Below are 23,210 nucleotides of genomic sequence, written 5' to 3' on the forward strand. Positions count from 1 at the left end.
GATCACTGTTGCATATTAATTAAATTATTAAATCTTGTTATATTCTCCATCATTGATTTGATTTGTATACTTTAAATTTGCTTGACCTTTTTCTGCTAATTGTTTTACCTGTTTAGTTGAAACTTGGTTTCTTTTATTCTGTGCATTATTTGAAATTGATTTTCTTTAATTTAAATATTATTAATATGAAGTATTTGACATTTTAAATTTGGTATTGAAGCAACGTATTAAAGATTTTGAAATATTATTTTGCTGAATTATTTATTCCTGAATATTTGTGTAAGATTTTCGTACTCATTGTGATGGAGCCGTGAGCTCTTTATTGTGGAAAAATATTATTGATGATTTATTTTGGCATGAGCCGTGAGCTCTTTATTGTGGAAAATATTGTTGTTGAATTATGTAGGCAAGTTAAATTATTTGAGCACTTGAGGTACAAATTGTGATATATTATGATATTGATACGCATGCGGTGGTATAAGGTCTGGGTATTGAAACGCATGCGGTGAGATAAGGGTGGCTTGATACATGTGGCTAGTAGGGGGAACTACTAGAAGTCATGCGGTGTGATAAGGATGGCTAAAACGCGTGATGCTATTTCGGAAAAAAATATTTTCTTTAAAATAAATTGTGAAGACTCCCGCGGTGAGATAAGAAAATGGGATATTGTGAATTTATTTATGATTTGGGACTACGAGGCAGTACCTCGGGAGTGCCCTTGTTGATATTGATTTATGGCCGCAGTTGCCTTTGATTATTGTTGTGATTTTCTTAAAGCTGAAAAGAATTTTATTTTGTTTCTACGGGGTATTAATTGTCATTATTTGGTGTAATTAAATGGTGACATACTACTTGATTCATTTTCATTATCATTTTTATCTTATTATATTGCTAAATATTTTACAATGCCATTATTTATTTTCCAGTAGGGTCTGACCTGACCTCGTCACTACTCTACCGAGGTTAGGCTTGGCACTTACTGGGTATCATTGTGGTGTACTCATACTACGCTTCTGCACATCGTTTTGTGCAAATCAAGGTACTCATTATCAGCCGAGGCATTAGTAAACTAGTTGTACGAGGAAACTTCGAGGTATATCTGCCAGCATCCGCAGATTCCAGAGTCCCCTTCTATCTTACTATATTGTTTTCCTTATTTGCTTTAAACTCTGATGTATAGAGAAATAAAGAATAAATTCTTAGAAGCTTGTGACTTATTTCTACCGGGTTTTGGGAGTTGAAATTGTTTAAATTGTAGTTTATTTATTTCAGATTTAGATTTTTATTCGGCATTGATAGGCTTACCTAATCTTAGAGACTAGGTGTCATCACGACATCTTACGAAAGGAATTTGGGGTCGTGACACATTTCCAGTAAATTTAATCAATTAATTACAAAATAGCTTTTAAATTGACATTTTTATGGTGAGTTAGTGATTTTATCGGACAAAGGACTTCTGCTATGAAAATTAAATTATATTTTTCGTTTGGAGAATTACCAGCAATGATTTAAAATTTTGTCTCATTAATATATACTATATTCACGTGTCAAAATGAATGTGGGGGTACATTGCGAATTTGCAATGGATGGAGTGTCTCGAGTGAGAAAAAAGACATGAAATCTGAAAAATAATTGCAAGTTCATACAAGGAATGTGGGGTGTATTTACAGGCTGTCATCGAGGTACAAATTTTCAGTATTTGACATTTTATCTAACAGTTTTGTTTTCAGGTCATGGGTTGAAGTATATTTACTTGGGATATTTACTCAAATAGCCGGTCATATTAATTGTTTACTTTTTCTAGCCATATACATATATTATACATTAATTATATATAATTACGTACATTTAATATATAAATTATGCATATAATATATATTCGGTGGCTATTTTTAATTTAAGTTATAGGGTGGACGGCTATTTGGGTTAATTCTTATATTTATTACTTCACGTGCCTAAATTGGCTTTGATCGGTGTCCTCCGATACCTAATAATTGGAAGAGCACATGAACGTAAATTTGAACAAGAGAATCCGACTTATGGGATTTGAATTTGAGACATTTTGGTCTTGACATCCCTATCTTGATTCTTAGGTTAAGGCATTAGCATATAATTTTGAACAAATATATAAATTTCGATCTTATTTATTTATGGAAGAATAGTGGTTTTTGATCGTACGTGAAGTTATTTCTCTATGTCATTTGATTCTTGTAATATTCAACAAAGTATATTTGACCCTTCAATTAAAGGAAGTTGCTAATTTTGATCTAATCATTAACATAAGCACAAAAGAAAAACAAAATCGTCTAATTATTGCTAGAGAATAACATGTGTAGTACCCGACTTGTTCTTCTTGAGGGTAAACTGAGTTCTCTTTTGAGCCTTTTTAGTGATTAATTGGATCAATATCATCAACTTTCTCTAAGTGAAGGTTGAACGTTTTAATTCGAGCATGACAGAAACAGAATCAGAATATTAAAACAATAACTCAATGACTAACTATCATTCTCAGAGCAATTAGTAAGAGTTAATTTTCCAATGACTTTTATTTTCATATATAATTCTAATCTGCCAACTTATAGCTCATTTTATTAGGATCGAATTTAATTTAGATATACCAAATTTTGTTCAAAGTGAAAATCCCACAATGTGATTTTCGCATACTACAGGACACATCCAATTAGGGTTGTTCATTTGGATCGGATATTCGAAATCCGAACCGATCCGTTCAATTTCGGATTTCGAATTTCGGATTGGATCGGATTTCGGATTGTGTTTATTAAAATTTCGGATTTCGGATTGGTATTATTTTAATATGATCCGATCCAAAATTATTAGGACATGTATAAATTCTAAACTTTAATTCGGATAATTAGTACTTCCTTTACATTTTTCTCCAAGTTATTACCTTTACAATTGATGGATTTAGCTCTATTGACACCATAGTACTCTCATAATTGTATAAACATGAATTTTTCTTACTGTACTGCCTCTTTTACAAAGAAAATATACATATGAGTTTGTAACTTTGAGACATAATAATCCAATCCGAAATCCGAAGATATATATATTTATATATATTTTGCAACTTTGAGGCATAATAATCCGATCCGAAATTCGAAATCCGAAAATCCGATCCGATTCGATCCAAACTTTAAAATCTGATCCGATCCGATATTAATTCGGATCGAATTCGGATTGCATTTTCTAGAATCCGAAAATCCGATTCGAAATGTGCTAAATCCGATCCGATCCGATCCATGCACATTCCTACATCCAATTATCCACATATGTACAATATTGTCAAAAAAATAAATAAATGCGCATTTCTCTTATACTCTTTGAGCGATTCGAGTGAGAATTCTAACAACTCACTTATGTTGAAAGATTATAGAGCAATAAAAAATGAAAGGAACTTAAAAAATTTCTTTGCTCGATACATTGGCAAACTTTTTCGGAAGAACTTGCCTTTTCTGGTTCTTAATCTCAAACACTAATTACAGATTTGTTAGTAAAATTTCTATTTATAGTTTTTTTACAGTAACCAATATTAAACAAATAACATACTTCAAAAGAGTTCAGTTGTAAAATTTTACATTTTTAACATATACTATAGTTTAAATTAAACATACCGGGTAAAGGGTGAAAAAAACATACCAGGACAAAGACAAAATGAAAAACTTATTCGCATCTACTAAGTAATGCAAGACATAAATTTGTTAAATGCTAAGTATTCTTGCTTTAATTTATAATTTTTAAATAATAAATTATTTAATTTGATGTAAATATTGCATATAATATTTTTAGAAATAAACTTCTTTAATTCGAACTAAGATTTTTCTAAGAATGTGCCGATTGCGTATATGCTTTTATGCCGCAAAAATATCTTCAATTTTTCAGCAGTTTATGCTCTAAGATGGTTTTTGTTTTTTTCGATGCTTGTTGTAACGTGTTCTGTTGGTCCTTTCCAAAACATAATTTAGGTATAATTAAAGTTGATACCAAAAGTTCATGACAATTGCAAAAACATGGCATCAACTTTCAAAAATATTATAATTTCCCTCATTTGAGGTTTAGCAAGTTAATCAAGTTCATATTTACGTGGATTCAAAGATACAGAGAAAGATTATTTATGTTCTGAGTTTTTCGTTTCTGTAACAAAAATTAAGTTAACTACTGTTGTCTTGCACAAATGACTCCTTACCTTTTTGTTAAATATTAGCACGAGAGATCTATGGTGAAAAGGTATTAGAGGTTTCATATTTTAACCAAGGTAAATAATTAATACTCCCTCCGTTTCAATTTATGTGAACCTGTTTGACTGGGCACGAAGTTTAAGAAAAAAATGAAGATTTTTGAAATTTGTGGTCCTAAACAAGTCAAAAAGGGGCTCAGAGTATTTGTGTGGTTATAAAAGTTTTTCATTAAGGGTATAATTATAAGTTTAAGCTAAATTATTTCAAAATTTAAAAAGTGATCATTATGACTCTTTAAAATAAGGTTTTATAGCTACATTCTGCATGTATTTCTGTTAGGATCTTTTTATTAAGCTAGTACTCATACTAGCATTATTTGTAAGTCAAAAATTGAAATAAAACTAAACATGGTCAAACGATGTATATATGATATAACAGTGTTCGTCACTTATGTAATGAAGTTTATATTAGCATATTTCTGAGTACACTAAATTCGATATCCTTTGATTGTGAGTTGTTGCTTCATTATTAAGTTTCTTATATTGGTGATTGATATCTCCTTCATTCTAGCTTGTGTTATGAAGGGATGATGAAGTAGCCAAGGAATAACTCTCTCTCATTTGGAACTTTTATTTCATGTAGTTGAACTTATAAGGCAAAAATCTTGAAACCATTTTTTATGCTAATTATTGAAGCTTTCTATATGCATTTTTTGGTACTTAGAACCCTAATAAAGACTAAAATTGAGAAGCTTTAAGAGGAGAAAACATGAAAAGGCGAAGGGGGAAGGAAAATGCTGATGAGCCTTATCAAGCAGTGGACAAATATGTATAAAGGAAATAGAAAAAAAAAGCTGATTATTTTCTTTTTCGCTTTTTTTTGGGGGGGGGGGGGGGAGGTGAATGGTAAACTTGCCAAGTATACAAATATAGAATGGTTTGTTTCTTCAAATGCAAAATCATGTGCTTTTGGGTCAATTACTACTATCTTTTTTATACGAGAAACATAACGAGCAAGTTCTTTCAATTACTCTCCTGTTTCCATATTATTTAGCCATGAAACATACTATCAGTTGTATTTTTTCAAAATAAAGAGGCGGCTATATGTGTTTTGTGTATTGATATAATTTTATTAAAGACATGCAGTCAAACCTCTCTATAAGAACATTATCATATAATAATTACTCATTATAAAAGCCAAGTTCTTTTCATGATTGATTTTTTATATTATATTTTACCTTTCTATAACAGATTTTCACATATAACAACAACTCTTTATAGCAGTACACTCCTTGTAAAATTACTCATCTATAACAGCCATGTAAAATTTCTAAATGACCAATAATAAGTCTAAAATATTGAATTTGATAAAATATTTAAGAACTTTAATGCACAACTTATAATAAAAATATGTTACATTAGTTTATACTTTCATAATTAAAGATTTCATTTAAGTCCCTTAAAATATATGCTTGTATATTTTCATTCCATTGCACAAAAGGATCTTTCGTGCATAATGTCTAATATTTAAAGACCCGCAATATACAATCTTTTCCATTGAATTTTTTTTTCATCTTGCATAATGCTTGAGATTTAAAGATCCGCACATATCCTTTTTAGACTTTTTCTATCAATATTTAAAGAATTTAATTTTCTATTAGCTTAACTTTGGAAGGGAGCCTTGAAGCAACGGTCAAGTTGTCACGGGTTCGAGCCGTGGAATCAGTCACTAATGCTTGCATCAGGGTAGACTGTCTACATCACACCCCTTGGGATACGGCTCTTCACCGGATCCTACGTGAATGCGGGATCTTAACTTTAAAATGTATGCGTTAGAGTTTAAATCTTTGTACATTTAGTTATGAATTTATTAATAATAATTTTTTAATACTTAGTTATATTTTGAGATTTTAAAATTAAAATTATCTTTTTATCTTTTATATGTAACATTAAAAAGGAAAAAAAAAAAAGTTAATTTTTGGATAAATTTTATCTATAACAGCCAAATAATATTCAAACGATAAATAATGTTATATGTGTATATCAACCATTCACTATAAAAACTAAAAAATATCGGAATAAACGATGCTTTTATAAAGAGGTTTGACTGTATTTCATTCGTCAATGTTGTGATTAATGCATGCCCAAATTGACATATCTTAATTTATCTAATATTTAGATAATTCATTATAATTAAACTATTTTAATTTGAATATACAATCTACATAATTTTCCTCCTTTATTTAACTTCAGATGTTTATTCTGATTTTCTTATCATATTTCCTATGTCTTGAAGGAAGAAAACATATTTAACATAATTGATTGTTTTCTTTTCTTAACAAAAAATTATAAATTTGTCATATTTAACTAGTCTTTTTTCTAAGAGGAAAAGATTTTGGACTTCTATACATTGAGAATATGTCCCTCATTTAGCAACATCCACAATGTAGCCGTAAGGCATCAGCAGTTTGAAACTCTTGTTTAGGGGGAGAATTTTTGAAATAAGTGTTAGTCCCACTTTTGTATGCCTCTTTGTGAGATTGTACATGTTGCGATATTCAAAAGGCCATAACCACGAATAAAGTGTAATTATTCACCAAAAACCAGCACAATGCTCCTAACTTACCATTAACTCCCTCTATTTCAATTACCATTTTTACATCCTTTTTGGAATAAAAGCTGTTAGAAAATGAATAATGATATTTAGGTTATTTTAGCGTTATTGCTACAAATATAAGCAATCTATGGTCAAATATTATTCCAAAGATAAATTGCTAGGTTTTGTTGCCAACAATGAAGCTTAGTAAACCATCAAATGTTGGACTTCACTTATTTTTTGTTGTTACAACGGAACACAAATTTTTGTGACACATTGAAACTTTGTGACTTGTGAGGGGACAACTTTGTAATTTTAGCGTCAATAATCTTGGGATGTACTCTAAAGAATATCCCTTCAGCTAAAACTATGATGCTTCCCCAGACAAATGAAAATCTTAGCTAAAACTTAGCTAAGGGTACCTCTCTCACTCTCTGCCAATTCTATATCAAGCAAGCATCGCCCTCTTATCAAGGTGACCCTTTTAGTTTCAGTAGTTGCCTTTTTGAAATATTTGGTAACGTAACCCTTTTAGTTTTACAAGTTGCTTCTTTGAAATTTTTATGACCCTTTTAATTTTAGAAGTTGCTTCAACATTTGGTGACCCTTCCAGTTTCAAAAGTTTGCTTCTTTGACATTTTTGATAACCTTTGATGTGTAATCACTAATCAACTGGGTTTTTTTCTGTTCTAGTTTCTTGTCTACCAAAGTCAGAATCTTGATATTGCCTCTAAAATGAATTGCATATCAAAATTTTGCAGATGAGTTTTTTTTTTTTGTGGGTGGGGGTTAGTGATACTCATAATTAAAAAGATGCCCCCCAAATAAATGGTTAACTTGTCATGATATTTGTAGTGGAATTTAGTGTTTTTATTCCTGCTGGCTTAGAGTGTTGTCCACTTGCTTGGCTTGAGTAATTACATGCTTATACAGAGGAGTAACTATAATTGAATCTCAAAATTTCGAGCTTGGCAATGCTAAATTGGATGAATTTAGTTGCTGGCTGCTGATGAGCTAGAAGATAGACTGATTTTGTTTTGGGGTTGGGGTTTGACTAAATAGCGTCAACATGTATGATGTACATGCTTTTGTATTGTTCTTTCATCACAGAAATCATAAGGCTGATTTACGGATTAGACTAAGTGGGAGGAGAGTTTATGTCTGTATCAGAAACGTCTTTGGTTCTTCGAGCATATTGTGCATAAAATCCATCATTGGCAAAAAAATTATATGGTTTGCCATTTTTGGGCTTTGCTCTAGATGAAGCTATTGCATTGTACCCCTATGATGGTGTAACTGACCTTATCCTTATTTCAAGTAATGAAAGAAAGTTGTAGTTTCATTTAACCAGCTATCCTTTTGAAGCACTGCTTATGCTATGATACTGGAAAAGAACTCATATTTCCTTTGTATTTACACTATGAAGTTGTATTACATCAAGATCCATTGATTGATCTTAATTGCACATTCGTGTGATGTTGGACTTAATATGTTAGCAATGCTTTTGGCCTTGATCTTGTTTAGAAAATGGATCTTGGAGCTAACCCAACTCTGTATTCTAGCTCAAGTAATACATAATGAGACTACAATTGGGAAACTTAACAGATGTGGAATTCTAACATGTCTTTTGGAGCTTTTCGTCATGCTGAGGATTGACAAAGCTTTTATAAGTGAAATGCCCAATTAGTGGTGCATGTGTCATCATGATTTTGGTCAAGCAAATCCTTATGTCAATTAATCCTCTCAATTAAACAACTTTACCTTTTCAAGTAGTAATCCAGACTGATATTTCATCAGCCGAATTTTCCAGATGCCATTTGCTGTGTGCATCTTCCTGTGATGCCTGCTGTAGGCACAAACTAGGATGGAGATGATCTCCCCTCTGAAGAGATATGGTCATTGTTGCATTCTTAAATGCATAAAAAGAAATCCATTAACTTCATTTGCTACTATACTATCAATCATACAATTATGTCTCAAACATTTGCAAACTGATAATTTATTTAAACTTTCAAAGTCTGGGCATACGGGTAGGGAAGCCCTTCCAAATCTTCCATCTGTTTCCTACAATATTGTTCTCGTTCCGCTTCGACACTGCGTCCATCTGTCTTTTGCATGCTTAGTTCCTCCTAGTAATATTTACTATAATTTAGTATGGTGTATTCTATTCCAAGTTTGATTTTGTGATAAAAAGCATCTTCCTAAAGGATGGTCATATGTTCTTTGTAAAGCATATTTGCCTCGCTAACTCATGAATTTTCTTTTTACACTGCGCCTAGAGTTTTGGTGTAGTAGTAAGGATGCAGCGCAGGATGTGTGGATTTGGTGCACATCATGAGTTTGTGCCCTGCTACTTGAAGCCTGGTATTTAAGTGGGAGAAAGGGTAGAGAGATGGGCCCATCCTCCCTCGAGTTTCAAACTCACAATAAGGGTTGGGGGATTTCTCGATCATAAAACAATAATTTTCCTTTTACACTTTGGCCAGTTCTTTAGGAAATATTTTGTACAAGGGTATTAGCCATCCAATCCTGAGTTCTATTTTGTGATTAGAATCTATTTCCATTTAAAGAAAAAGAAAGGGAATCTAAAATCTAACAAGATAATGATTTTTCATGCTAAGAGGACCCTTGCGTTTTTTTTTCAATTGTTATTATGTTTTGGTTTTTCAGTTCCTTGAAACTAGCTTTCTATTCTGCTTTTACTTCCTGGTTAAAGTAGCAGAGTCTATATTCTGCTCTGATTCTTTTTTTCTTAGTTCTGCAGGTTTAAGAAAGTTGTTAGGCAAGGCGAGGTGGTTTCATGGCCCATTTACTTTCTACCACTTGTTATTTAGATGTCTCTTCCAGCAACAAGCTGCATTTCAAGTCAATTAACCAATGCTCTACTCCTATTCCAACATCTTTTAATATGGGAATTTCCTTATCTCCCTTGAAAAAGCTAAGCTTGCAAAGGAAAAAGTGTGCACAATATGTGGTCAGAGCTTCAGCTGTTTCTATGAGCCAAGAAGCCAAAACTCAGAATGACTCTGGCTCTCAACAGACCACTGATGGAGCCTCCACTAGAAAGAAGGTCATGGTCATTGGTGGTGATGGCTATTGTGGCTGGGCGACTGCTCTCCACCTATCCAAGAAGGGTTATGAAGTGGCCATTGTTGACAACCTTATTCGTCGCCTATTTGACCACCAGCTTGGTCTAGATTCTCTAACACCCATCTCATCTATCCATAACCGCATAAGGCGTTGGAAATCTCTCACAGGAAAAGATATTCAACTGTTTGTTGGTGATATATGTGACTTTGATTTCTTGGCAGAAGCCTTCAAATCCTTTGAACCTGATGCTGCTGTCCACTTTGGAGAGCAGCGTTCTGCTCCTTATTCTATGATTGATCGGTCGAGAGCTGTTTTTACCCAACATAATAATGTGATAGGGACACTTAATGTACTGTTTGCCATAAAAGAGTTCAGAGAAGAGTGTCATTTGGTCAAACTCGGGACAATGGGGGAATACGGGACCCCTAACATAGATATTGAAGAAGGTTTTATAACTATCACTCATAATGGAAGAAGAGATACTCTTCCTTATCCCAAACAAGCAAGCTCTTTCTATCATTTGAGTAAAGTCCATGATTCCCACAACATAGCCTTTACTTGTAAGGCGTGGGGAATCAGAGCTACCGACCTGAACCAGGGAGTTGTGTATGGGGTGAGGACTGATGAAACTTCAATGCATGAGGAACTGGTTAACAGACTTGATTATGACGCTGTATTTGGAACTGCATTAAATCGGTTCTGTGTTCAGGCTGCTGTTGGACATCCACTTACAGTGTATGGTAAAGGAGGGCAGGTACGAACTTACTCTCATTCCATGTGGTACTGCATTTTAACGAATACCAATTAATACTATTGAATAAATCTTGAGCTCTATTCAAAGATCCTGAAGTGGAACTTATTTCCTAGCTTTTGTAAAGTCCAGAAGTAACTATATACATTTAAAATGCGTCACAGCCACCTTCTTGGTGCTAATCCATCTCTAATGCTTTTGTAGTTTGTTCCTATGGACCAACTTATCAAAAAATTGTTCTTTGGACCATAAATAGGATGAACTTCAATGATCACTGACATGATCCATACAAACTGCCTCATCTAAAGAGAATTGAGACACAATTCATTCTTCATTGCCAAATACTGTAACCATTGAATACGGATATAGGGACTGAGAAGCCTTCTATGTAGGAATTATGATAGTAACCAGAAGTAGATAATTGAAGAAATAGAACAAAGAAGTTAATATTATTGGCAATAGTTTGTGAAAGAATCTTAAACACAACTACACCAATAAAGTTGTTCGTATGGAGAGGACCTCTGTTGCGTGAACACTCCAAAATGCTGCCGTACCCGTGTCGGATCCTCCAAAAATACACTACTTTTGGAGGATCCAACACGCACCTGGCGGCATTTTCGGAGAGTCCGAGTAACATAGGAGAGGACAATGCTCCAGAATAAAGTAGTTTAATTCTGATAATGATACCTACACATTACAAGATCTATTACTTATATAATAGGCTGATCATAACTACTGCATAACCTATTAGGATAAAGATAGATAACTTCTAATAACCATAATAAAACTGCTAAACAGATAACTTCTAATAAACCTCTACTAACTGAAAGCTCCGGGAATTATCTTCTCCTAAATTTCTTTGCTTCTTCTGGAAGATACGTGTCTTATCAGTACACCCCTCCTGGAAAGACGACTTGTCCTCAAGGCGAAGTTCGAGAAATTGCGCCCACATCAGTAGAAAACATGTCATTTTTGTTGTTATCTTTCACAATCTGTGTGTCGTTCTCTTCTTGCATCAACTCCAGATGAGCAAAAGTCCCAGGTTTGCAGCGATGACCAGGGCTAAACTTTTCTCCACAACGATAGCAAAGGCCTTTGTCTCGCCGAATTTGTTGTTCAGGAGTCAACGGGCGAGTGTTTGGAAGTGATGGTGGTTGAAAAAGCCGTGTAACTGGTTGGCGGGATGACAGAAAATCAAAGGATTCTCGAGCCGCTGGAGATGATGTCCCAACTGAAGGAGGTCGTGATACAGAAGGCAAAGTGGGTGCCTTACTGGACCGATTAGGTCCCTGTTTTCCTTCATATTCTAAAGCCAGGCTCATTGCCTTGTACACAGATCGAGGTTTGTGATTCCTAACGTCCACGCGAAGGTCTTCTTTCAGCCCACTGAGAAAAACTCCAAGCAAGCAGTGTTCTGGCCAATTTTGCACACGCTGCTTGTTTTGCAAATTCTTGCCTATACTCAAACACTGTTTCAGTTTGTTGGATATCACAAAGATGTTCATCAGGGTTTTGAAACTCAGCAGGTCCGTAATTTTCTTGCATTACTTTCACCAATTCGTCCCAATAGTAAATGGTTCGCTCTCTGTTGATCCAAGCGAAAAGATCCAATGCATCTCCTTCGAAGTACATCGAAGCCACATCAACCTTGCATTCCTCAGAAGTTTGATAGTACTGGAAATACTTCTCTGCTTTTAAAATCCATCCTCTAGGATCTCCTCCCTCATACTTAGGAAATTCCATCTTTGTCGGTGAACGCCGGAAAGTTTCTCGATGCCAAGTGTTGTTAACCTCACCCTCTTATGGTATGGCTTTAGTTTTCCCTTTATTGCTGTGATCTCCACTGTTCTGTGCTTTTAATGCAGCCACGTCAGCGGCTAAAGCATCTATGGCTTCCAATTTTGCTACTATAGTCGTCAATTGTTAGGAAATTGGGTCAAGAGTCAGAATGGTGGGTTCACTGTGGGAAGCGTTGGTCCGTGTGTTCACCATGGCAGATCTTACCGCTCTAATACCAAATTGATAGTAACCATAAGTAGATAATGGAAGAAATAGAACAAAGAAGTTAATATTATTGGCAATAGTTTGTGCAAGAATCTTAAACACAACTACACGGCTACACCAATAAAGTTGTCCGTATGGAGAGGACAATGCTCCAGAATAAAGTAGTTTAATTCTGATAATGATAGCTACACATTACAGGATCTATTACTTATATAATAGGCTGACCATAACTACTGCATAACCTATTAGGATAAAGATAGATAACTTCTAATAACCATAATAAAACTGCTAAAGAGATAACTTCTAATAAACTTCTATTAACTGAAAGCTCCAGGAATTATCTTCTCCTAAATTTCTTTGCTTCTTGTGGAAGATACGTGGCTTATCAAAGTACTTAGAACACTGGACTGTAAACGTATTTTGCATACATTCTCCCCAACTGCTGAATAGAAGCTGATATTTCTCCCTTCTGCTTGCTTTTGTAATTCATTGCACCAAAATTAGCAAAACCCATGGACATTAAGTTTTTGTACAATTGGAAATTGTTGCTGGAAATGGAAGTTATTGAGAATTGGTTGATTTCCCCTCATAAAATGCATCTAACATAAATATTCTGGGAAAGCAACAAGTGTTGAGAAGGAGACCAGTATAGTCTTTCAATAATAATAAAAGGTGAATTTGATAGCCTGCCTTCTTTTGGATCAGAAAGAAAATTGGGACTTGATTTTCTTTATTCATTGTCACGTTTACTGTTTGTATTTATTTTGTGAGCGTCTTGACCAATTACCTCCTGACCGATAAGTCGATCACCATTTAATAGTATTCCTGGCTTTTCTAATGATGCTTTTGTGTCTTGCAGACAAGGGGGTATTTAGATATTAGAGATACAGTTCAATGTGTTGAGATTGCAATTGCCAATCCAGCAAACCCAGGAGAGTTCCGTGTTTTCAACCAATTCACGGAGCAGTTTTCAGTAAATGAGCTTGCAGCCCTTGTCACAAAAGCAGGAGAAAAGCTTGGCCTTGAGGTGAAGACTATATCAGTGCCCAATCCAAGAGTAGAGGCAGAGGAACACTACTACAATGCCAAACATACTAAACTAATTGAGCTGGGCCTACAACCCCACCTCCTTTCTGATTCTCTTCTCGACTCACTACTGAATTTTGCTGTTCAATATAAGGATCGTGTCGATACAAAGCAGATAATGCCCAGTGTTTCTTGGAAAAAAATTGGGGCGAAGCCGAAGACTGTTGCAGCATAAATCACTTAGACAAACTATAAAGACGAGAGGCCAAGAGTTTCCATCTGTCATTTTGAATAGGAGCTATAGTATTTTTATACCCGTTACGCCTTCTTGGGTTCGAGTTTTAGGGAAAATATTTTTTTGTATTTGGAGCTTGTGGAGTTGTGGGTGTAAATCTTGTACGACCAAATGCTTGGGGTTTTGAGGACCAGTTTCAAGCAACTTTTATATGCAAACTTTGGGTTATGAATTACTTGTCAAGTTAGTTTTGGCTACAGACTTGTTCCCATATCTTTAATTTGTCACTTCAGCAGATGCATCCAGTAACTTTTTGGCTTGCGTAGAGACTGAAGAGAGAAGTTTCTAATAGTCAAAAACTTCCAGAGGACAGTCTTAGGTTTGGAGATGAAAGATTTATTGGCTTGTAAAATCAATATGTTCAAGCAAAGAAGTCAATAAGTTTTGTAACTTGTTTAAAATGCTTAACTCATGAGATGATTAGGACCTTCTTGTGAAGCCTTTTGACTGTATTAATGCCGGAAACTAAGCAAAGAGCTGCATAACAGAAACTCAGCATAATCTGTGTTGCTCCGACTTTCAAAACACCACAGAAAATGAAAAAAAAGCAATTTAAACGCATATTTTTAGCAACATGCATAAATAAATGTTCACCATATTTGATATGAAATTCTACAGTAATTCAAAGAATGATGCTTCTTCCCAGAAAAAAACACAGACAAAAAGAGAACCTAATTCTATTACCATAAACTTTTCTTGTTTTCTTCCCAATCATATGCAGTATCTATACATTCTCAAATACTACTAACAGGTCCTGCAATTCTCACTTTGAACTGAGTTTTGGCATTCAGTCCGTCAAAACTTTCTTTCATTAGTGATGAGATAAAAGGTCACAGCAGGGCCTATGCTCACTTACAAGCTATTCTACTGTCTATTTGGTGTTGTCGGTAAACAGTACACTGTATACAGCAAAGGATATTGGATCAGAATCGTGAATGTATATATCCACTTCTTCTTTTGCATGACTCAGATGGCATAGCCATGTAGTCCACGCATAGACCCTCTTTCACAAAAGCCACCACAACTGAAGCCAACTCATCTTGATGCGAAGTGAATTCATGATCAGCTCCTTCGATAATGTGTAATTTATGATTTGGCACATTCTTGGCAAATTCCATTGCATCTTCAACTGGCACCATTTCGTCCATTGTACCATGGATTGTCAACACCCTGTATATTAATCCAGCAGGTTTAGTACACAGTTGTAAGTTTTAAACAAACTGCCTCACAAGAGAAGTAGCGTCACAGTGAGACATGCACATAATGTGCACAGACAACGAATTAACGCCCAACTGTTGAAAAGGATGTATCATACAGTGAGATATGATGTGAATACTTAAGAATCACTCAGTTATAATCAATATCAATGCCTGACCTGCAGCTTTTGGGGATACTTTGACATGCTCCACGAGTATCAGTTGTAAGACGGTCCATCAAGCTTTCCTCAGTGACACGATACTCTAACCTTCCTGCAAATATCAAGAGATGGCAGTTTGGAGGGTTAACAACTGACGGCAACTTGCCTACTCTCCTGTTTTGGTGCACATAGAATGAAAGAAATAAAAGACTGTAAAATTGCAAGAACAATGCGGAAAGCATTAAAAGAGTATTTTTGGTGTAAAGGAGAGAATAGAATATTGTACAGATAGCTGGACAAACTTGATGGATCATTATGATTCTGGTTGAGTCATGCACACATCTCCTACATACTATTTGACAACATTTTGGTGTTCTATTAATGAAATTGTTTGCCATCAAAAAAGAAAGTTTGTCTCTTACAAGGTGCATACTTCCATTACAAAGCACCCCAAATTTTTCCAAGTCCGCAAGTAAAGGCAAGCCATCACAAGGATAATGCAACTGGCAGGCCAAAACTAGTTAGTGGCGTAGCATCATTGCACACTACTTTCCTACTCGAACTCCTTCTAACTCAGATTCTAATGCTACACCTGATGACAAGTGAGGCTTGCTCAGTTGGTAAAAGCACCTCCACCTACGACCGTTAGGTCCTGGGTTCGAGTCACACTGGAGGGTAAGTGTGGAAACACTATAGATCATCCTAATTTGGGAGGGGTAAAAAAAAAAAAAAAAAAAAAAAATGCTACACCTGATTGAACATGTGCCTGTGCTATGCACATGGACCAGCATACCCTGCGCATGACCCGCAAGCATGCTTGGCAAATGGGCGCACCACTGCTTTGCACCTGCCCAGTCCGATAAGCATGCACTTGCCATTGCGCACAACCACATAATCAATGCAAGTTGTTTATTCAAGCATAGCACTATGTCATGCTCATCAACCAAACTTGTGCTGCACCTCACATTTGCCGCCCATGTCTTGTCTAATCAGCTGTACCATATTCCGAAGTGATTTCCATCAGCTAAACCAGCCACACCATGTGAGACACGTCATCTAACCATGTCCGCTACCTCCCTAGGTGGTTTAATTTACTATTATCCATTGAAATGCATAGAAGTATGAAACGTCCATTATTCCAGACTAAAGAACATCCAGCCCCAAAATGGGACTGAAGTATGTCGATTATGAAGCACAAACGAAAAAGAAGGCTATTAAGCATACCTTTTCTATTTCTAACATCAATAAAACCATCCTGCTTTATCTTTTCTTTAAAGTCTCTGCCCAAGCGGCCCTCTATCCCTCTCTCAAGATTGAAGCGGCCAGATATATTAATGACAGTTTGTACATCCTTGTACCTCGAAGCATACAAGAGCACAGCATTTCCTCCTGTAGGTAATTTATTGCGAAAAACACACTTTCAGCAGGAACTTTCGCGGCGATACAATTTGCAGAGATAATAAGCTCGAGATATGGTTATTGAATCTAAATTAAGCTGCAGAATGTGCTGATTATATAAAGAGCGGATGCAAGGCAAATTGTGGGACAATACGATACTCTCTTTCCTTGTTAATTTGATTGTGGCCTGAGAGATCAATAGAGCACTATCATGACAACTCAAAGTATTCATGCAACTCTTACCGATAACAAATTATGTAGAATATGGACAAGAAAAACTATCATCATAGGCATCAATGGTTAGCAGGACCATATAATGCTGGCTAAACATGTGGGTTGTCAACATTTACTGTTTAAAAATTTAAAATAAACATAAAGATAAATTCAGAATTGCTAAATCAGTGATCATAATTTGATCCTAACAGAGAAATATTTACTTAGATAGGAAATCCTTCTTCAATGTTTGAAAAGCTCATATTGGAATAACAATATTGGACAGTTGAGTTTTAAACATATCAAATTTTCAAATCAAGCCAATTCTTGCAGATGACGCAATGAGAAAAATTAACCTACTAACAAAGAAAGGGTATCTATTTAGTCTTCATGCACTGCATAATTAGTTACAGCATCTCCCTAAACCAAAAGACAAAGCAGCAGATTCAAGAAAAAATGCAAGGACAAAATGTAAATATCATCTGTGAAAGCTTCAAGCATGATAAGCAGTAATGTCACAAGAAAACTTCGATCTTTCAATGACTCATATCAAACAACAGCAAAGCTAGCATTGCTACTCCTCCAGGAAAACATATGTTAGTAGACTGCACGTACTGTGCCAGTATGGTGGTACTGTCATCCTCCAAACACCACCTCTCACACCCATTGAGCTAGAGAACTAGAAACGGGGGAAAGGGAAGGAGAAACACAGTGTAGATTCACAAGATCACACTAAAATGGCTTTCAAAGGCTATACCTTTGCTATGACCAACTATTGCTGCTATGAAATGTTTCTCCTCATGAAAGTGCTCAACTACGGCACGAAGATCATCAGCTTCTCTACGGTAGTTACCATACTGAAAGGAACCTTCACTTTCACTGACACCAAAAATAAAGTGAGTCTTCAGTAGTTCATTTCAATTGTTTTTTCCTGTCTTCATAAAATTTATAAATTAGAAATTTATCATCTCTATATAGAGAATATAATGCAATGAGTAACATAAGTCAAGTCAAGATCCTGAGAATAATCGAAGAGAAGACTCATCTGACAGCACCCTATCTCTAAGATTCCAATTTAACAAGCTGGAAAGAGCTAGTTGCGATTAAAGTTAAAAGGATCAACTACGCTACTTGAAGACCAATATAGTGTATCTTTCACAAAACTATATGAGCAAAGTAATTGAGCAGCTCACATTACTTGCACGCGAAAAGGAAAAGACAAAAAGAAAGAAAATGTATGAACGTTAAATAAATGTATTTTGGGTCCATATGCGTATGCAGCAGCAATCCAGATGCATATATATTTAGTTCCTCAATAACCTAACAAATGTTTACGTTTATAAGAACAGATACACCTAGTAAATTTTCCTCAGCTTTCTAAAAAGGAGAGACCGGATGCATCTTTATTCAACAATCATTCCTACATTGAGTAAATCTAAGTTGGCTGATCAAGAGTAGGAGAAGAATAAAGTTCACTGGTGCCCTCCCTTTCCATTTATTTTGGTAACCTAGAGGTTCATATATTAGTTTTAGCATTTGAGCATACCCATTTCCTGCAAAGTCAAAGCGGAAGGCACTGATTCCTTCTTTCTCAAAAGCAGCAGCAAGATTCACCATGGGGATCCGATCCTGAAGTTAAAGCAAAATTAATAGATAAGACTATTATTCAACCCAGCAAAAGAGTTGGATGTTGCTGGACTGAATCACATAATAATGTAGAAGGAAAAACACTCCATCCATGGCCTCTGCTCCCGTATGTCCAGTCTCGAGCAGATTCTCCAGATGAATTTTCAGCTTAGGAAATAAAGCAATAAGCACATCTTTCTAGATAGAAAGGAAGCATTTGCGAGAACTAGATTCGACAATACTAAAACTTAATATAGCAGTCAATACGAGTAGTGGCATATATATGGACAAGTAGATACACTGATATACCTCATATTTCCTAGAATGCAATTCATATGTTCTCCAACGAAGGACAGAAGTTATGATGAAAGTACCAGACATTGAAAGCAGCCATTTAGTTTCAAAATGCTCACAGGTAGTGAGATAGAAAATGTAAAGATAAACTTTCTTTTCTTTGTTCTTTCTAGGTGGAGGAGAGGAGGTGGAGTGCTTTGGGGGGGGGGGGGAGGGGGGGGGAATAGACATAGAAGCAAGAGAACATTTTTCTCAGCAAAAATTTATACTCAGTTATAGCAAAAAGTTCCTAAAAGAATTTAATACCAAATTCAAGCTAAGTATGCATGTTTCTGTAGCGAAAGAAATATTTTATAGGCGATCACCCAAAACAGATATCAACAAAAAGAATATCTAAGCAAAAATCAGACAACTGACAATATGAATAAGCCACACATAGGAGCTGTTTCTCATACTTGTTCTAATTATTGTAACAAACCTTCGATGACTTGAAACCATGGCAGATAATTACAAGCTCCGGGGAATTTGTTTCATGTAGCACACCCACAAGTTCCTCACCGTGGCTGTTATGTACTGTCACACGCTTATGCCCAGTCTCTGTGGAAAAAAAAAGAAGGAATAGCTTAACTACAGCATTGTTGATTGACATTCATTAACCATTATTAAAACTCCTGCACAAATCACAATACTACAGCATCACAGATAAATGAAAGGATAGGTAAACTACAGCCTCCTTGATTGACATCCATGAACTGCTATTAAACTCCAGTACAAAACTTTACTATTATTATTTTCTTATGGAAAAACTTTAACAGTTAGATGACAATCGCGTTATGCCTAAATATGGTTCAAGTAAAACTTAAATACATCATCAAATAGCAAAATACTCCTTTTTTATTGCCTCGTCTCACATCTACTGCATTCAGATTAAAAAGAGCCGCCTAGATATTCTTTCTGGGTCGTATGACAATTCCACAATGCAATTTAGGTTATGACCATGCAAAAATACAAAATTTCAGCCAAAAATACAATATAACTAAATTCCTTCTGATGAATTGAAACCAACTAGTTTGAATTGAGGCAAAGCAGTAGTTGCTGTTGTTAAACTGTCAATAAAAACATACCAAATTAGCTGCTAAGATTTTCACTATTCAATACTGAAACTTGATAATGGGAACTGAACCGAGTGTTTTACATACTACAACAAGGAGCAATATGATAATTGGAAAAACCCCAAAAATTTTATCCTCAGCAAAACCAACATATAAAGATCATCAAATTCAAGCAAATTTTAGAAACCCCAGATAAAATTACAAAAAAAAAAAAAACAGTTAATCTTGATGATCCAAAAGATGACCTTTTTAAGGATAATGAGATTTTCGCAGACATGAAAAATCCAATTTTTGTTCCTTTTACATAGTACTGTTTTAATTACCTTGCACATGGGGAATTGAAGGGGACTTCGCCATCTGATCAAAGCTTTGGTCTCTCCGAGTTTCCCTTGTAAGGAAGAGATTATTATGTATGACATGTTTTTATTGTAAGAGCTGAGCAATCTGTGGTTTTTTCCTCCTGATTTATGTAGGCATTATGTTAATAATAATGTTTGGTTCACAAAAGGAAGGGGGAAGGGGATGGAAAGTTGGTTTTTTTAACAAAACATAAATAAATAACTTTTTGGATTCCTATCTGAATCAAATTTTGAATTTGATTAATTTATTGGAATTGATAAAATTAGGAGTTCATAAAGAAATTAAGTCTATATACCACGTTCAAATTACTGGCATTATTATTACTGATCAATAAAATTCGATAAAATCCATATCTGTAAAATAAAGAAAGGGGAAATTCTTTTATGGTAAAAAATTCTGTCATTTCTCAATAAGAAAATAGAGAATATGTTGAATTTTAAGTATTCAATTTCACCAATAAGATAAAAAGACTTACTTCACATTTATAATTGCACAAAAAAGAAGAGTGCTAGTTCTTACTGTTGATATATTATGATATAAATATACCACATCAATTGGCATGGATCTCATCAAAAATGTTTGATGCTTCTTTGGCGACCATGAAGTCAATGGATTAATTGCCGAGTTTTTAAATAACTGTTTTGCGCCTTTAAGTTTGCATAGAGTCTTTGATTATGTCTCGCCGAAAATTTGATGATTGCAAATCTATACTATATTAAAAGCACGAAAGCCCTTAGCGAAATGTCGTTCGCCTTTTTTACCTTTTTAAAATAGAGTTCACTCTAGACAAAATAGTCATTTAATTATTCTCCTAGCTAATATTTAGGAGTTTTAAATTAAATTAGATTTATTACTTATTAATCTTTTCTTATTTGAATAAGTAAGAAGTCTTTATAATTAGGACTTTAAAATCATTAAAATTTTATCTTATATAAATTTTACGACTAAAGTATGATTAAGTAACACCAAATCTTTATGCGTATGAATTTCTACAATTAAACATTTTTAGTGCAAAAGAGATTGTACAATTATATTAAATTTTAGGTAAACAATTATGATATAACAAAATAAAATAAAGAAAAGACTAAAGAAAGAGGAAGCATTGTCCTTTATCCCAAATCAGGAAGTAACGTATAAATGTTATGAGTAGACATGTGAGATTGGTCCACTGCCTATAATTTTATTCTTTGATCAATGATTTGAGTAGATTAGAAAAAGTAATTACGAAAATATTTAATAATAGCAAGAGCAAGAGAGAAAAATAAGTGATTGACAAAAGTTGTTTACCAATACTACGACAAATATAAAGTATAAAAGGTCGATTTTTAATATCATTTGACAAAAGAATTTTTGTGGATAAAAATATAGTTATAATTAAATATTTAATATATGATATGATCTAATATTAATAATCTGAATCCTCAAAAAATAAATTATTTCTTTTAGTTATTAAAAAGATAATTAAGTATTTGAATTAAAAGAGATAAGAATATAAAATAAAATCAGTTATTGTATTAGGAATAAATTGTTAAAATGCAAATTTTAAGAAATAAGAATGATATAGTAGAAGATAAAATGTATTCATAAAAAGATGTCATGTGAGACACAATTTAATATATTTGTATATCATAGTATAAGATATGTATAATTATAAAATAATGCACAACTAATTTATCTAAATGCATCATTCATGCATATTCAAAAGATATTGAATACAATTACTATGTTAATGTGAGAAAAAATATTTTCATCATTTAAATAAATATTACATTTTATTTTAATGCCAAGGTATATATTTTTTAATTGATAGACATATACAAACGTGCAACGCACGTATACTAAAACTAGTAATATATTAATTTCACTTTCTTTGTTTGATTTGCGGTATCAATATTTTTGGTATCAGGATCATCTACCCTCGTAAATGGAAAATTTGAGCATGAAAAATATAATCACGTACATTAATCTAATTTTTTTCAAAAATAAAATCATTATTGTTACAAATGTATTTGTGCAAAATTATATTTTTCTCTTGCATTTGTATAATCTTTTTACTAGGGGTGTTCAAACCAAACCGGAAAACTGTACCAAACCGAAATGTCAAATTAAACTGATTAAAAAACCCGATTAGGTAGGGCTTGATTTGGTATTGAATAAAAAAATTGAACCAAACCGACATATAAATATATAATTTTTATATATACTTTTAAGACTTAATATAGAATTTTCTTTAAAAAATATCTAAAAATATTTGAGATAGACTATATCCATTTTTATTTACTTTAAATAATAGGTTGTATCACCTTCTTATCAAATATTATTGAAATGCGTCAATCATCTCTTTGTTCTTTCATATTCATATGTCAAGATTTCTTATATCTATTTGGAATTTAAAATGGTATTTCGATAATTTAAAATTAAATAGAATAGATCATTATTTAGGTATAATATTAATTTTTATATTTAATTATTAAATTCGGTCACTTGAAAGTGTACATCAATAAAAAATTATTGTTAGACGACTAAGAAAATAACTATCACACGTTTCTAAAAAACTTCTTTCATAAAAATATTCTAATGGATCATATATTTGTCAATTTTTTTCAATTTTACTAAACATATATTCACTTATCAAAACTTTATCTATAACTTTAACAAAGTAAGATTGAAATAATATTGATGTAACAAAAAATTCAAAAAACTAGAAAATCCGACAAAATCGAACCAATCCAAACCGATATAGTTGATTTGGTTTGGTTTGATAAAAACTCAACTAACCCGGTCCATGTACACCCTTTTTTTTTTTTTTTTTTTTACATTCAGAAAGAAGTTTTTCTAATTATTTGTCAAATTAGCCAATAAGACAACGATGTCACTCTCATGCAGTCTCTGA

At 33.8% G+C, this 23,210-nt stretch overlaps 2 protein-coding genes across 4 annotated transcripts; one reads left to right on the forward strand and one right to left on the reverse strand.

The window, feature by feature from the left end:
• The first annotated feature begins 7,061 nt into the window (after nucleotides 1-7,061).
• Nucleotides 7,062-14,156, forward strand: LOC107768419 (UDP-sulfoquinovose synthase, chloroplastic). Of its 3 annotated transcripts, none has more exons than XM_075246274.1 (3): nucleotides 7,062-7,266; nucleotides 9,548-10,635; nucleotides 13,496-14,156. In XM_075246274.1, exons 2-3 carry the CDS (start codon nucleotides 9,592-9,594, stop codon nucleotides 13,895-13,897), a joined length of 1,446 nt encoding a protein of 481 aa, XP_075102375.1. In that variant the 5' UTR covers nucleotides 7,062-7,266; nucleotides 9,548-9,591; the 3' UTR covers nucleotides 13,898-14,156. The 3 variants fall into 3 exon arrangements, with proteins under 3 accessions (XP_075102375.1, XP_016443036.1, XP_075102374.1); XM_016587550.2 differs by having other exon boundaries at nucleotides 7,136-7,266; nucleotides 9,556-10,635; XM_075246273.1 differs by having other exon boundaries at nucleotides 7,163-7,308; nucleotides 9,556-10,635.
• Nucleotides 14,157-14,614: 458 nt separating this feature from the next.
• Nucleotides 14,615-20,460, reverse strand: LOC107768421 (putative uncharacterized protein YDL057W). Its single transcript, XM_016587551.2, has 7 exons — nucleotides 20,281-20,460; nucleotides 19,324-19,442; nucleotides 18,472-18,554; nucleotides 17,683-17,804; nucleotides 16,539-16,703; nucleotides 15,333-15,426; nucleotides 14,615-15,127 (listed from the first exon to the last, which is right to left on the reverse strand). The coding sequence occupies exons 1-7, from the start codon at nucleotides 20,312-20,314 to the stop codon at nucleotides 14,881-14,883; spliced, it is 864 nt and encodes a 287-aa protein (XP_016443037.1). The 5' UTR covers nucleotides 20,315-20,460; the 3' UTR covers nucleotides 14,615-14,880.
• Nucleotides 20,461-23,210: the final 2,750 nt, after the last annotated feature.

This window comes from Nicotiana tabacum, chromosome 23 (assembly GCF_000715075.1).
Source record: "Nicotiana tabacum cultivar K326 chromosome 23, ASM71507v2, whole genome shotgun sequence".
NCBI classification, from domain to species: Eukaryota; Viridiplantae; Streptophyta; class Magnoliopsida; order Solanales; family Solanaceae; genus Nicotiana; species Nicotiana tabacum.